Source organism: Sus scrofa, chromosome 1 (assembly GCF_054392235.1).
Source record: "Sus scrofa isolate SSC_HxYL_T2T_F1_AM1 chromosome 1, Sscrofa_HxYL_maternal_Yorkshire_Landrace_v2.0, whole genome shotgun sequence".
NCBI classification, from domain to species: Eukaryota; Metazoa; Chordata; class Mammalia; order Artiodactyla; family Suidae; genus Sus; species Sus scrofa.
The window spans coordinates 191,327,879-191,342,615 of record NC_139383.1 but is presented as its reverse complement, the minus strand read 5'-3'; the positions used below and the strand labels follow the sequence as shown (position 1 = coordinate 191,342,615).

The following is a 14,737-nucleotide window of genomic DNA, read 5'->3' as shown; positions in this document are numbered from 1 at the left end:
GGCTGGGTCATGACCCAGACATGGTAGAGCCCCCACTGGGATCTAGTTTTCAGGGGTGTCCAAGCTTCTGGTTTGCCAACAGCATGTCTTGTTCTTACTCCTTGAAGTTGCACTGGGTTCTCAGGGCTGTTTGGCACTTGGCTGTGGCTCTCTCCCTTCCTTGTGCCCTCCAACTTCCTCATTCTCAGCTGGCTTTATTTCCTGCCACACAGAGGCCATCAGCTTTCTTTCTCTGCTTCCAGATGTATTGTTGCCCTTATCCATTCTCCTCTCCTTCCCTGTGCCTCAGCAGAGGAAGTGATCCTTCCCTTTATTAGACTCTGACACCTGATCATATGGTACAGTGTCGTCTGGAGATGAAGAGTAGTCAGGGTTAGGGGGAGGTCTGGACTCAAGACTGTCTGGTTCCAATCTGGATACCAGTACTTACAGAAAACCTTGATCAAGGTCTCATCATTCTATGCTGTAAGTCATAGAAGCTAAGTCCTCAGTCAACCTCACTTATCAGTTTCTGAGTCCTGTTGATGGTTTGAAATGCTTCTGAGATTTATCCCATCTCTCCATGTCCACAGCTTCTGAATAGATTACTTCATTATGATTTCTCAGCTAACTTATCCGAACCCCCCCTTTGTTTTTTTTTGTTTTTTTTTTTTTTGCATCTATGCAATGTCCATATCGCCACCAGAGTTACTTACTAAAGAACACGGTACCCTTTGTAAAAGCACAACATGGCAGCACTGAAGGGCCTTGAAGAGGGGCCTGTCCTCATACCTTTCTAACCTTGGGTCCTGCCAGCAACTCTCAGTGCCTTGCCACCACCCCTGCTGCACCTGCCAGCAGCTGTCTCAGTTCCTCAATGGGCTTTTAGGTTCCTTCACTGCTTTTTCCAACACTGCAGGCCAAATGACTTTTTTGTTGCTATTACACTTAGTTTTTTTCTTGCCAGAAGATAGCACATTTTCTGTCACCTCACAGATTGTTGTATCCACATCTGTCTTCTCTGCCATGGTCCTGACTGTGTGTTCCCTGTGGTTGGCAACGGAATCTGATTTGTCAGTTTCCAGAGCATCAACAAAGGCCTGATGCACAGGGATTGCTCTTGATTGTTTTAACATCAAATTTAGACATACTTTGAAATATTAGAATTGTAGATTTGGCATTTTGGGAGAAGGTAGTTTTCTGGGAAAAAAAAACACTTCAAGCACATTCTTTTTCAATCCATGTTTCTGTGTGAGGGTGTGAATAAGACTGTATTAAAAATATATTGGGCTCTATATTCTTTTGGCAAAATATACTTCAGAAACAAAATTCTTCCAGTCAGCCTTTAGTATTGGAATAGAAAGTATGTGAAATGACACATCCATGTGGTTTTGTTTTGTTTTTTTAATGTGGGTAAAAAGCTAAAAGGTATTTTATATACAGAGGAAAAAAAGCCATCTTTAGTGTACTTCAGTTGATATTATAAAAACTTAAACATACACATTATAAAAAACATGCATGTGTAGTTTTTACATCTTTAAACAAAAATAAAACTATAAATTACATATTAACCATTGGTATCATCACTAAATGAAAATTATTAGAGTTATTTTACTTTTTATAGTTTTTCTGAGTTCTCTTTTGCTGTCAGATGAATAAAGTATTCGTCAACCAGTTTTCTTTCATTTGACAATCTATTAAAATGTTTTTCATGTCCTTAAATTTTCTGCTGCAATGCCGTTTAACAGAAATATAATGCAAGCCATATATACAATTTCAAATTTTCAAACAGCCATATTAAAAGGTAAAAAGAAAGGAGTTCCCGTTGTGGCTCAGTGGTTAACAAGTCCGACTAGGAACCATGAGGTTGCGGGTTGGGTCCCTGGCCTCGCTCAGTGGGTTAAGGATCCGGCATTGCCGTGAGCTGTGGTGTAGGTCTCAGACGCGGCTCAGATCCCGCGTTGCTGTGGCTCTGGCGTAGGCCTGCAGCTACAGCTCCGATTCTACCCCTAGCCTGGGAACCTCCATATGCCGTGGGATTGGTCCAAGAAATGGCAAAAAGACAAAAAAATAAAATAAAAATAAAAATAAACAGGTGAATTTAATCCTAAGTCACTTTATTTAATCTGAGATCTCCAAAAAATTTATCATTTTGACTTGTAATTAATATATTAAAAACATTATTGTACTTTTTACATTTTTGTTCTAACTCTTCAAAGTTAATGAATTTTTTTTTTTTTTTTTTTAAGGGCCACACCTGGGGCATATGGAGGTTCCCAGGCTAGGGGTTGAATCGGAGCTACAGCTGCTGGCCCACACCGTAGCTCACAGCAATGCCAGATCCTTAACCTACTGAATGAGGCCAGAGATCAAACCCTCAACCTCATGTTTCCTAGTTGGATTTGTTTCCGCTATACCATAATGGGAACTCTCATCTGCTGAGTATTTTATACTTAACAGCACATCTCATTTTTTAGTGTATATATTTCAAGTGCTCAATAGCTTCATGTGCCTGCCAGTGGACAGCATGGTTCTGTACAATCAAGAAAAAGAGGGAGTTCCCGTCGTGGCGCAGTGGTTAACGAATCCGACTAGGAACCATGAGGTTGCGGGTTCGGTCCCTGCCCTTGCTCAGTGGGTTAACGATCCGGCGTTGCCGTGAGCTGTGGTGTAGGTTGCAGACGCGGCTTGGATCCCGCGTTGCTGTGGCTCTGGCGTAGGCCGGTGGCTACAGCTCCGATTCAACCCCTAGCCTGGGAACCTCCATAGGCCGCTGGAGCGGCCCAAGAAATAGCAACAGCAAAATACAAAAAAAAAAAAAAAAAAGAAAAAGAGGAGGCTTACTTCAATAAAACTTAAATAAAAAATTAAAAAAAAAAAACCAAGCTGAACCGATGGAGTGGGGGAAGAAAAAGAGGAGGCAGACTTTGAGGTTTTAAGATAAATACCAGTCTTTTAATATTCTTTTTTCTGTTTTAATGTACTGAAACTTTCAAGATGAACACATTTTTCTCAATCTAGAGCATTGCTTTATGCATGATATAAAATGGTACAACAGTTTATTTTTTAAATCTGTGCCCACTTAATCCCCCAAATTTCTTCAGGAAAACAGTCGTCTGGAAAACGAGCTTCTGGAAAATGCAGAGAAGTTGGCAGAGTATGAGAATCTGACAAACAAACTTCAGCGAAATTTGGAAAATGTTTTGGCAGAAAAGGTAAATCTGTTTAAATTTGATTTCCTGAGATGTACCCCCAAAGTGTAGTTTACTCAAAAGAGCAGAAACAATGCCACCAAGAAAATTTCTGTTGTGGGATTATCTATGTGACTGAAGGAAGCTTCAGTTTTGCAGGGATATAAGTTAGCAGGTTGAATATAAGGGAAACATTGCCTGGCACTAAGAAACAACCTCTGCTTTAGTTGAGCACATCACTCTAAAATGTTCTCCCCTTCATTCAGTTGATGCTGTTTCTGCTTAAATGTCACATTCCTTTCATACTTAAGAGATTGGGTGAATGCCAGAAACTGGGGCCTTTGGCTTGTTATAGGTCAAAGAAGGACACTTGGGAAAAATGACAACTTTGCCCTTTTCCTTTTCTAGTTTGGTGATCTTGATCCCAGCAGTGCTGAATTCTTTTTGCAAGAAGAAAGGCTGACACAGATGAAAAATGAGTATGAGCAGCAGTGCAGGGTGAGTGGCTGAAGAGAACTTAGTAAGTGGAGGAGTGCCTGGGTTCAAATCCTGCTTTACCTTTTACTAGCTGTGTGTCCATGAGCACCTCCTTTGATCTGTGGGCGTCTCAATTCCTCCCCTATAAAATGGCAAAAATAAGAGTACCCACTGAATAGGGTTATTGCGGAGCATCAGTGAGTAAATATATACGTAAAGTGCTTAGAGCCTGGGACACAGAAAACACTTAACCCAAGTGCTAGCTATTAATATTATTTAGTATCCTGAAATATGAGATAACCATGCAAACTGCATTTAAGTCTGCTTATCTGGGTCAGAAATTGCTAGTAATTAGAGGAAAATAAAGTTTTACTCTAAGAGGAGAAAAATGTGGTCATGTTGATGTGCTTAATTTAAAAACTAGGCTTTCCTGAGTGATCAGTGCAGACCGAATCTGATTTAATTTACTTTTGTCCTGTGGAGATTTTTCCTGAATATATTTCTTACTTTGTTTACAAAATGCAAATTGAGCAGAAACTATTCAAGTCTTTAGGTAGTAAATCATTACAAATTCCTACCAGAGGACACAAAAGCATCCTTACAAATAATAGGAATCTAGGATTTTTTTTTTTTTTTAAGTTACCTCTCTTAAGCTCAGGGATTTGGGATTTTTTTTCCCTTAATCCAGAAAGACTTGTTTATTTTAACAAGGTAAGAATAACTGAGTTCTAACTGCTTTAAACGAACATTGTAATTGTGCAAAAATGAGGGAAAACAATCACCTCCTTGTGAGGTTGCTCATAGCCTGCCTTCTCAGGAAATACATAGGCACTTTTTGAGAAAAGAAATGAAACATCTGTGCCACTCTTACAGGTAAGTTTTGACTTTTAGCTCTAATCAGGTAGAGGTGTTTTCTTATGTTTTTAACTTTTTATCAGTAAAATCTGTTAGCTCTACCTCCAAAAATTCCTCAAATGTGTCCACTTGTTTCTTGGCTGTGCCTGCAGCATGTGGAAGTTCCCCAGTCAGGAATCGAACCCGAGCCACCACAGTGGCAGTGCCAGATCCTTAACCTGCTGCACCACAAGGGAACTCAAACCTCTTAATTTTTTTAATAGTTTTTCATAACCATACAATTCACCCATTTAAGGTGCACAGTTACATCTCTTATAATATATTCACAGAATTGTGCAGCAGTTACCACAGTAAATTTTAGAACATTTTCATCACCTGAAAGGAAAATCCTACTCCACCTAGCTATAATCTCTACAGTGACCTCCAGCCCTAGGCAACTCGTAATCTGCTTGCTGTCTCTTTGGTTTTGCCTATTTTTTACATTTCCCATAAATGAAATTATATAATACATTGTCCTTTGCGACTGGCTACCTTCATTTAGCATAACATTTTCAAGGTTCATCCATGTTGTAGCATGTATCAGTATTTCATTTCTTTTAATTGCTGCATAATATTCCGTTATATAGCTATACCACATTTTATTTGTTCATTGATGACATTTGGGTTGTTTTGAATATTATGAATAACGATGCTATGAATATTTGTGTTCAAGTTTTTGTGTGGAGATATGCTTTAATTTCTCTTTCATTTCATATATACCTAGGAGTGGAATTGCTGGGTCTTAGGATAACTATATGTTTAACCTTTTGAGCAGCTGCCAAATTTTTTCCAAGATAATAGGCACCATTTTACATTCCCACCAGTATAAAAGTTCCAGTATCTCCACATCCTTGCCAATAGTCATTATTGTATGTCTTTTTTTATTTTAGCCATTCTAGTGGATATGAAGTGGTTCTCATTGTGTGTTTGATTTGTGTTTCTCTCATGGCTAATAACATTGAGTATCTTTTCATGTGGTATGTCTTCTTTGGAAAAATGTGTCTTCAGATCCTTTGCTTAATATTTGTTATTTGTCTTTTTATTATTGAGTTGTAGTAGTTCTTTATATATTCTACATACAAGTTCCTTATCAGATATGTAATTTGCAAAAACTTTTCTCCCATTCTGTGGGTTGTCTTTTTACTAGCACAAGAGTTTTATTTGCTTATTGTTTTTTCTTTTTAGGGCTGCACCTGTGGCATATGGAAGTTCTCGGGCTAGGAGTCAAATCAGAGCTGAAGATAAACGCCTACACCACAGCCACAGTAGTGTGGGATCCGAACCACATATGCAACCTACACCACTGCTCATGGCAGCGCAGGATCCTTAACCCACTGAGAGAGGCCAGGGATTGAACCTGAATCCTCATGGATACTAGTCAGGTTCTTAACCTACTGAACCACAATGGGAACTCTAACACAAGAGTTTTTCATTTTGATGATGTACAATTATTTTTTCCTTTTGCTGCTTGTGCTGGCATCACATCTAAGGCTTGTGTTGTTTTTTAACTCCAGCTATTACAAGACCAAGTAGATGAACTCCAGTCTGAACTGGAAGAATATCGTACACAAGGCAAAGTGTTCAGACTTCCCTTGAAGAACTCACTGTCAGAAGAACTTGATATTAACAGTGGTTGCATTGAGCCTGACCAGGGTAAGTCATTCAGACACCATCTTTTCAGAGTCTCTCCCTTTGACTTTTGTTTTTAGAACCATGGTTGAATGTAAAATTGCAAAATGTTGGCAACTCCCCCTCACCAAGAGAAAAGACTTTGGTAATGCTGTTTTATTGAACTGTTTCACTTGTGGTTTGTTGGGTTTTTTTTTGTTTTTTTTTTTTTTGTCCGTTATGAGAATATTCCCATCTAATTTTGATATGCATCAACAAAGAAATGGAAATATCAAACCACAAGGATATTCGCTTCATTAAAAAAAAAAAAATGCTGGCCACAAGTCTGAGAATCCAGGCCTTGGGAGTATTAGAATTCAGTCACTGAGCTATTGCTGAACCTTTTTAAAAGAGTGCCTAACTGGAATGACAATGTTTTGGAGAGTGAGCCAGCCAGAAACTACAGAATTTGATTTCCTTATGCTTGCTGTGCTAAACGTCTCCAAAATAATAAGATAAATGAGTGCGGGTTGCCTGTGCCTTTGAGGGGGATTTTGAGTAGCAAGGTTGGAAGGCATTGTTGTTTGCCTACATTCATTTTAGCTGTTTTTCTCCCTTTGGATATACTACTTCTTTCCTCCAGTGTATTGAAATTTAATTTCAGAAAGAGTTTATAATAGTAGTTGAGATCTACTAGTAGGTTTCCCCACTTTTACTGGAACAGGAGTACAGGTTCTTATAAGGGTTGGTTAGTCCAGAATAAATGAGGGGTTGGGGAGGGGACAGGAAGAGGCTTGAACATCTCTCCTCTGATTCTGAGTCTGCACTCTATAGTCTTACTGTGGTATAAGGATGGAGCCCAACTGATCTGATATATCTCAGAGGCTTTCCTGAGCTTTTCCGTAGATGACCAAGTGTTGGGAGTTCTCCTCATGGGTGCATGAGGCTGTGCCATCTTGGGGTGGTTTATACCCCAGGTATCACTTCTCAGTTGGAGATATGCCCTAATATGTGAAGAGAAAGCCCAAAGCCAGACTGTCAGTTCCAGATGCTAGACTCTTTCTGGCATCTGCCTATGAACCTCTACACTAAAAACTCTTTTGAGTCCTCTGCCTTGAGAAATTTCTCTGTGGCATTAGATGTAATCATTTTGTTTGGGTACTAGCTCAGCCCTCAGCTTACGCTTTGCATTTCAGTGTCTTTCCCAGTCATCATCACGGGCAGTTGCAGAGGTGAACTCATAGGAATGAGTTGAGAGTTGTCCACCCAAACTGCTTATATCTAAGTCCCTAACCTCTGCCCTATTTAACAATTTTAGCTGATAATTGAGGATGAGGCCCCACCTGCACTATAGGAAATTAATATTATAATACTCAGTCTTCTGTAATGTTGAGTGGTGGGTTGGATATCTCGATGCACAAAGTTAACACCTCAAGGCATAGCAAGTACGCTGGAAGTTCATTCTCCTGCCAGGTTGCCCCTCTGCTAGTTTATTGCTCTGTATTTGTTGGATGAAATAGAAGCTTAGTTGGTTTGACCAAACTATCTTTCTGTTCAGCATTTTTGTTAGGAGGATTGTTTAAGCAACAATTTCCACATCTACTTCCATCTACTGTTTTATGGGATTCTATTAAGCTTTGGTACTCTGCCTGTACATGAAAGAATCTGTTTGCCTTCATTTTTTCTTATTTTCCTAGTGCTTGAGAACAAGAGACTTCTCTTGGCTTCTGTTGTTTCCTAGTAGATCTCATCGGTATGAGTTTAGGGTAAAATTATTCCTTTTTTTTTTTTGCTTTTTAGGGCTGCACCCATGCACATGGAAGTTCCCAGGCTAGGGGGTGAATCAGAGCTTCACCTGCCAGCCACAGCCACACCAGATCTGAGCCACATCTGCCTATGCCACAGCTCATGGCACCACCTGATCCTTAACCCACTGAGCAAGGCCAGGGATCTAACCAGCATCCAGATGGATACTAGTCAGATTTGTTACCACTGAGCCACACAGGAACCTCTAAAATGATTCCTTAATTAAACTGGATGTCCTCCCTCTGATGCCAGTTGTGTTATTGAAAGAACCTGCTCGCAAGGTCAACAGATCCCATGTGTTTTCAGGGCTTGGTTCTGAAGAATGCAATCCATTGAATATGAGTATCGAGGCAGAGCTGGTCATCGAACAGATGAAAGAACAACATCACAGGGACTTGGGTCACCTAAGATTGGAGCTTGAAGATAAAGTAAGACCTTTTCAATCCTGTTTTCTAATTTCTCTGAGCTCTGACAAGCTTTTACATGTAGGACATACTCAATTCTTTTTGTTTTTTTTTTTTTTTTTGTCTTTTTGCCTTTTCTAGGGCCACTCTTGTGCAGCATATGGAGGTTCCCAGGCTAGGGGTTGAATCAGAGCTGTAACCGCCGGCCTACACCAGAGCCACAGCAACTCGGGATCCAAGCCGCGTCTGCGACCTACACCATAGCTCATGGCAACGCTGGATCCTTAACCCACTGAGCAAGAGCAGGGATCAAACCTGAAACCTCGTGGTTCCTAGTCGGATTCATTAACCACTACATCATGACGGGAACTCCTCAATTCTTTTTTCTCAAAGTATAGCACTTTTTATACGTTTCCTCTTGTGTCTTGGTGGCTACCAGGAACTCATTTCCTCAAGATGGTTTCATAGGCCAAGGGTGAGGCTTTTTCCTCATAGGAGAAAGTTTCTTAAAAATGTAGTATCTGGGAGTTCCCATCATGGCGCAGTGGTTAACGAATCCGACTAGGAACCATGAGGTTGCGGGTTCGGTCCCTGCCCTTGTTCAGTGGGTTAACGATCCGGCGTTGCCACGAGCTGTGGTGTAGGTTGCAGACGCGGCTCAGATCCTGTGTTGCTGTGGCTCTGGTGTAGGCCGGTGGCTACAGCTCCGATTCAACCCCTAGCCTGGGAACCTCCATATGCCGCGGGAGCGGCCCAAGAAATAGCAACCATAACAACAACAACAACAACAACAAAGACAAAAAAAAAAAAAAATGTAGTATCTTCAGTCCTAGCAAGCATGAAACTTGAAGGCCGTTACATTACTTCCAACTCATTAAAAATAATCTTAATAAAACCAAAAAAGCCCTTTAATATAGCATTACCTCCTAAATTAGGTATAAGTTCTAAAGCCTTCAAATCCCGTCACCATGTTGCTTCAGCTTATACTTGCAGTCTTCATTTTTTATCATTCCTTTGAGTTACCTCAGCCTCCAGCCAAACCAGGTAGTTTGCTGTTCTTGAACAAACTTTCCTCTTTTGCTTATGCTATTACATAGTATGTTATTATTTCTTTCCACGTCTTCAGTCTAGTTACCCTTCAGAGTTTACATCAAATCCTACTCCTTGCATTCCTGAATTCTCCCAACCAAATATGATTTACCACTCATTTGAATCCCCAGATTACACTGTAGCTATTTTTCCTATGCCGTTTATATGTTTTTTTCTGACTTGTCATATACATTCTTGTATTTGTTATAACTATGCCTAGAGTAGTTTTTCTTTAATGACAAGGACTATGTCTTACTCAAATTTGTGTCCTCACAAGGCCTACAGAGTACCTGACAGGTATTAAATAAATATTTGAATGTAATTAAGGAGAAGACCCTAAGTCTGCAGGGGGAAAGGATGCCTACAAAGACAGATGGTATCCATGTGAAGGTTTATTCAGTTTGAATAGAGCTGCTCAGAAGCTAATAAAATTGAACCAAGTTAAAAAGGAAATCAAACCATGCATGACTTAAAATTATCTTACTTAATGTGTTTTTGAATTGTTCCTCTAAAAGAAAATGGGAAAACTGAGGAATGTCTTGTAGGAAAAAAGTACTTAATGCCCCCATGGCCTTGAGTTGAATAATATTGTGAGGGTTTCACTTTCTGACTTTAGGTGCACCATTATGAAAAACAGCTAGATGAAACCAAGCTTGCCTGTAAAAAGGAGCAGGAGAACATGAAGCAAAAGTATGAGAATGAAGTGCACATCTTGGAAGAACAAATAAACGACCTTAAAAGTGAAATTGCAGAACTTCAGGGCCAGACAATGGTACTCAAGGAGACACAACATACAACTATCTGTAGACATGAGGAGGAGAAAAAACAATTGCAAATGAAGTGGGAGGAGGAAAAGGCTCTCCTACAGGAGGAGCTGAGGCTGAAACACGAGCTGGAGCTCAAGGCTAAGCTGGAGCAGGTGGAAGAAAGCTTTAATGGAGAGAGGGAAAAACTCATTCAAAATGGGACCTGGACAGATGAGAAGGTGAGAAACTTGACTCAGGAACTAGAACAAGTTCACCAGGAACAACTGAAAAGCCTGGTGGAGAAGCACAATCTTGAGAAAAAGGAATTGCAAAAAGAGCTCTTGGAAAAATACCAAAGCGAACTACAAGAGGGAAGGTAAGAAAATGGGGGAAATGGAGCAACCTGGGGCACTGTTCCTCGGGGCACCAGAAGTTCCAGTTGATTAAGGAGACTGTGAAATATCAGAAGACATAATAGCCCATTGGTTTACTAGATTCTTTTGTAGTTTTTCAACCTGTTTTGCCATTGTTTAGATATTAGCCTACCTTGGGGTTATTGAAACTTTTTTTTATTTTTATTTTTTTTTTTTAAAGGCTGCACCTGTGGCTTACAAAAGTTCTCAGGCTAGGGGTCAAATTGGAGCCACAGCCGCTCCCCTACACCACAACCAAAGCAGCTCAGGATCCGAGCTGCATCTGCGGCCTACACCACAGCTCACGGCAAGGCCGGATCCTTAACCCACTAGGTGAGGCCAGGGATCAAACCTGCATCCTCATGTCGAATTTGTTTCCACTGCACCACAGTGGGAACTCCTTTTTTTTTTTTTTAAGAGGAAATTATTTTTTATATCAGGCTTGTACATTTTAAGGTTTCAGATGATGAGATTTCTGCAAACATGATTTCTTCCTAGTCCAGTCCTGTTGTTTCCTGAGAAAGGCCATATATAAGCTAGATTCTGGGCAGAGTTACATTTCCTCCCAGAGTTATGAAACTCCATTTTGTGCTAACTTTCTTCACTTGAAATCTCAAGTACTTTTGAGAGCTTTGGTGCTTCATACTTTAACTTGGTGCTACTTTATTAAATAAGAAGTAAAACATAATGAATTGGCTAATATATGTGGTTTATATGACTATGTCCACCAATATGTACTTAATTAAAATTAAAGAATTTTATGTATTCCCAAGTTAGGGTTTAGGCTAATATGTACTTGAGCATTTTGTTATTATTATTATTAGGGCCGCACCCACAGCATATAAAAATTCCCAGGTTAGGCATTGAATCAGAGCTACAGCTGCTGGCCTGTGCCACAGCCACAGCAACACAGATCTGAGCCGTATCTGTGACCTACACCATAGTTCATGGCAGCACTGGATTCTTAACCCACTAAGTGGGGCCAGGGATCAAACCCACATCCTCAAGGATATACTAGTTGGGTTCGTTTCCACTGAGCCACAAAGGGAATTCCTGCACTTGAGCATTTAATGTGACATATCAGTCTAAGTTATTGGCTAAAAATCCATAAACAAATACATCTAGGAGTATGCCAAAAAGTTTGATATCTAAATTTTTGTTTTAAATGCAGAGAGAGGTAAGTAACTCTTTTAATTAATTATGACTGCCAGTATTGGCTCTCAGAAATGAGATCCATTCTCAGTATAAATGAATCACATAGCAGTAAACAAAGAAGTCCATTTTTAGAACATATTTAAATTGTTTACTTAGCTGCTTCTTCAGTGCATATGGGGAAATGGTTTTTTGTTTTGCTTCTGGAGTTGATGGCAGTTTCAGTAATGCTGTATGTTGACCACATTTAGGGAAAAAATGGAAACTGAGTGTAATAGAAGAACCTCTCAGATAGAAGCCCAGTTTCAGGCTGATTGTCAGAAAGTCACTGAGAGATGTGAAAATGCCCTGCGAAGTCTGGAGGGGTACTACCGCCAAGAGCTGAAAGAGCTCCTGGAACAACAACATGAGGAGAGATCCCAATGGGAGTTTGAGAAGGACGAGCTCACTCAGGAGTGTGCAGAAGCCCAGGAGCAGCTTAAAGTGGCTCTCCAAAGAGAGAAAGCAGCTTCTCTGGTCCTGACCCAGGAGAGAGAGATGCTAGAGAAAACATACAAAGAACATCTGAACAGCATGGTTGTTGAGAGAGAGCGGCTACTCAAAGACCTAGAAGATCTAAGAAGTGTGTCTGAAAATCAGCAAAGTCTACTGTCCAACCAGATACTTGAGCTAAAGAGCAGTCATGAAAGAGAGCTAAAAGCCCATGAGCAGGTCCTGTGCCAGGCAGGTGCCTCCAAGCAGCAGGCCAGCCAGAGGCTTGAAAGGCTAGAAATGGAACGTGACCAGGAGAGGCAGGAAATGATGTCCAAGCTTCTGGCCATGGAGAGCATCCACAAAGCCACCTGTGAGAAAGCAGAACAAGAAAGGGCTCAGATGAGCGTAGAAATCTCCAGGCTCCAAAATAAAATTAAGGAAATGGAGCAGGTGGCATCCCCTCCCTCCAGGCTTCAGAATGGCTGCCAGGCAATGGAAGGGGAGGAGGCAGAAGGAAGTGGAGCCATGTCCCTGCTCCAGCAAGGAGAGCAGCTGTTAGAGGAGAATGGAGATGTCCTCTTAAGCCTGCAAAGAGCTCATGAACGAGCAGTGAAGGAAAATGTGAAAATGGCTGCTGAAATTTCTAGGTTGCAACAGAGGCTGCAGAAATTAGAGCCAGAGTCAATAATGTCTACTTGTTTAGATGAGCCAACTACTGGGTTTTTTCAAAATTCTGTGGAACAAACAGAGCCAATTTTACTGCACAACCAAGTAAGCCACGTAGAAGGTGGGACCATGAAGCACGTCCCAAGTGACCAGCAAGGCAGTGAAATCCAGGACCTAGAAAGTACAGAGACGAGCTCTGGTCAGAGACAGGAGGTCAGAATAGAGGAGTCAGAAGCATCAATAGAGAGTTTTTCCGAGCTCGAAAATAGCGAGGAGACCAGGACTGAGACCTGGGAACTGAAGAATCAGATTAGCGAGCTTCAGAAACAGCTAATGACCTTACGTGCAGACTGTGATCGAGCTTCTGAAAAGAAACAGGACCTACTTTTTGATGTTTCTGTGCTAAAGAAGAAATTAAAGATGCTTGAAAGACTCCCTGAAGCTTCTCCCAGGTATAAATTGTTATATGAAGATGCCAGCAGAGAAAATGAGTGTCTTCAGGAAGAGCTGAGAGTGATAGAGACACGCTATGATGAAGCACTAGAAAATAACAAAGAACTCACTTCAGAAATGTTCAGATTACAGGATGAGCTTAAGAAAGTTGAAGAAGTGACTGAAACATTCCTTAGCCTGGAAAAGAGTTATGATGAGGTCAAAAGAGAAAATGAGGAACTGCACATTCTGGTTTTAAGACTTCAAGGCAAGATTGAGAAGCTGCAAGAAAGAGCAGTGCTGCAGTGTGACTGCTTTTCCGTATGGGAAACCCGTTTAGATAACCTGGAAGTCTTACCTGATGAAAAGGTCCTTGAACTCGATCAGACACTGAAGGAGCATGGGCCAAAGCTTATGAATGTGCACCACTTTATAGAAGAACATTATCAAGAAAACCAGGGCCTTGAGCAGGAGAATACGCAGCTCTTAGAAAAAGTAAAAGCACACGAAATTGCCTGGCTACATGGAACACTCCATATGCATCAAGAAAAGCCTGGAGTACAGAACCAAGTTATCCTGGAAGAAAACACTGCTCTCCTCAGCCTTCAAGACAAACATTTTCAGCGCCAGGCCACAATCGCAGAGTTAGAACTAGAGAAAAAAAAGCTGCAGGAGCTGACTAGAAAGTTGAGGGAAAGAGTCACTGCTTTAGTTAAGCAAAAAGATGTACTTGCTCAAGGAGAAAAGGAGGAAGAGCTGAAGGCAATGATGCATGACTTGCAAATCACGTGCAGTGAGATGCAGCAAAAAGTTGAGCTTCTGAGGTAACGTATGTACCTTCTAAACTTCACGGAATCCCACAGAGCACCTCACCAAATCTAACTTCTGCTGCTTGCTGTGCTAGAGAAACTAACTTGCTAGTCTTCAAGAAGAGAGCAAAACTTTAGACTTCCCTCTGCTTCTGTGTCATATTAACAAATAGAATAACCCTGCCTAGGAGGCATTCCCTTCCTCTGTAGGAAATAAATGTTGTTCACTTAGGGTGTGAGAGTTCATAATGGAGAGTGATTGTTGTTTAACCATGTGCATCATCAGTGTATGTCAAGTCTTTAACTCTTTTCTAGCAGTTCATTTGGAGGGGTAGAATTTTTTTTTTTTTTTTGGTTAAATGTTATTTTCCTCATTTTGATGAAACACATTATATGAGAATGAATGCCTTTTGTATATTATTAACTCACTTGGCAGATATGAACTCTTTTTTTATACTAATACAGGAAAATGTGTTTTGTGGCTTAGAGTTTTTTCACTTACATATCAGCTAAAGTACATGCTGATATTCTGTAAACAGTGGAAATTTATCTGAGAATATATAACTTTATTGAGGACCTATCAGGTTCTATTAAATG

The 14,737-nt window shown here is 40.5% G+C and overlaps 1 protein-coding gene across 47 annotated transcripts in view; it reads left to right on the top strand.

Annotated features, from left to right (window-relative positions):
- The window catches only part of NIN (ninein), a 144,728-nt gene that overhangs the window by 92,977 nt on the left and 37,014 nt on the right, over positions 1-14,737 (top strand). For 33 of the 47 annotated variants that reach the window (XR_014818284.1, XR_014818280.1, XR_014818281.1 and 30 more), the window contains 6 exons: positions 3,084-3,194; positions 3,579-3,668; positions 6,056-6,194; positions 8,262-8,383; positions 10,065-10,570; positions 12,011-14,155. Coding sequence is in view for 31 of the 47 variants with exons in the window: in XM_084980695.1 (XP_084836821.1) it covers positions 3,084-3,194; positions 3,579-3,668; positions 6,056-6,194; positions 8,262-8,383; positions 10,065-10,570; positions 12,011-14,155 (3,113 nt within the window). In the remaining 16 variants the exon portion in view is untranslated. The remainder of the gene's footprint in view (positions 1-3,083; positions 3,195-3,578; positions 3,669-6,055; positions 6,195-8,261; positions 8,384-10,064; positions 10,571-12,010; positions 14,156-14,737) is intronic. The other 14 variants (XR_014818319.1, XR_014818316.1, XR_014818314.1 and 11 more) reach the window with 1 other exon arrangement.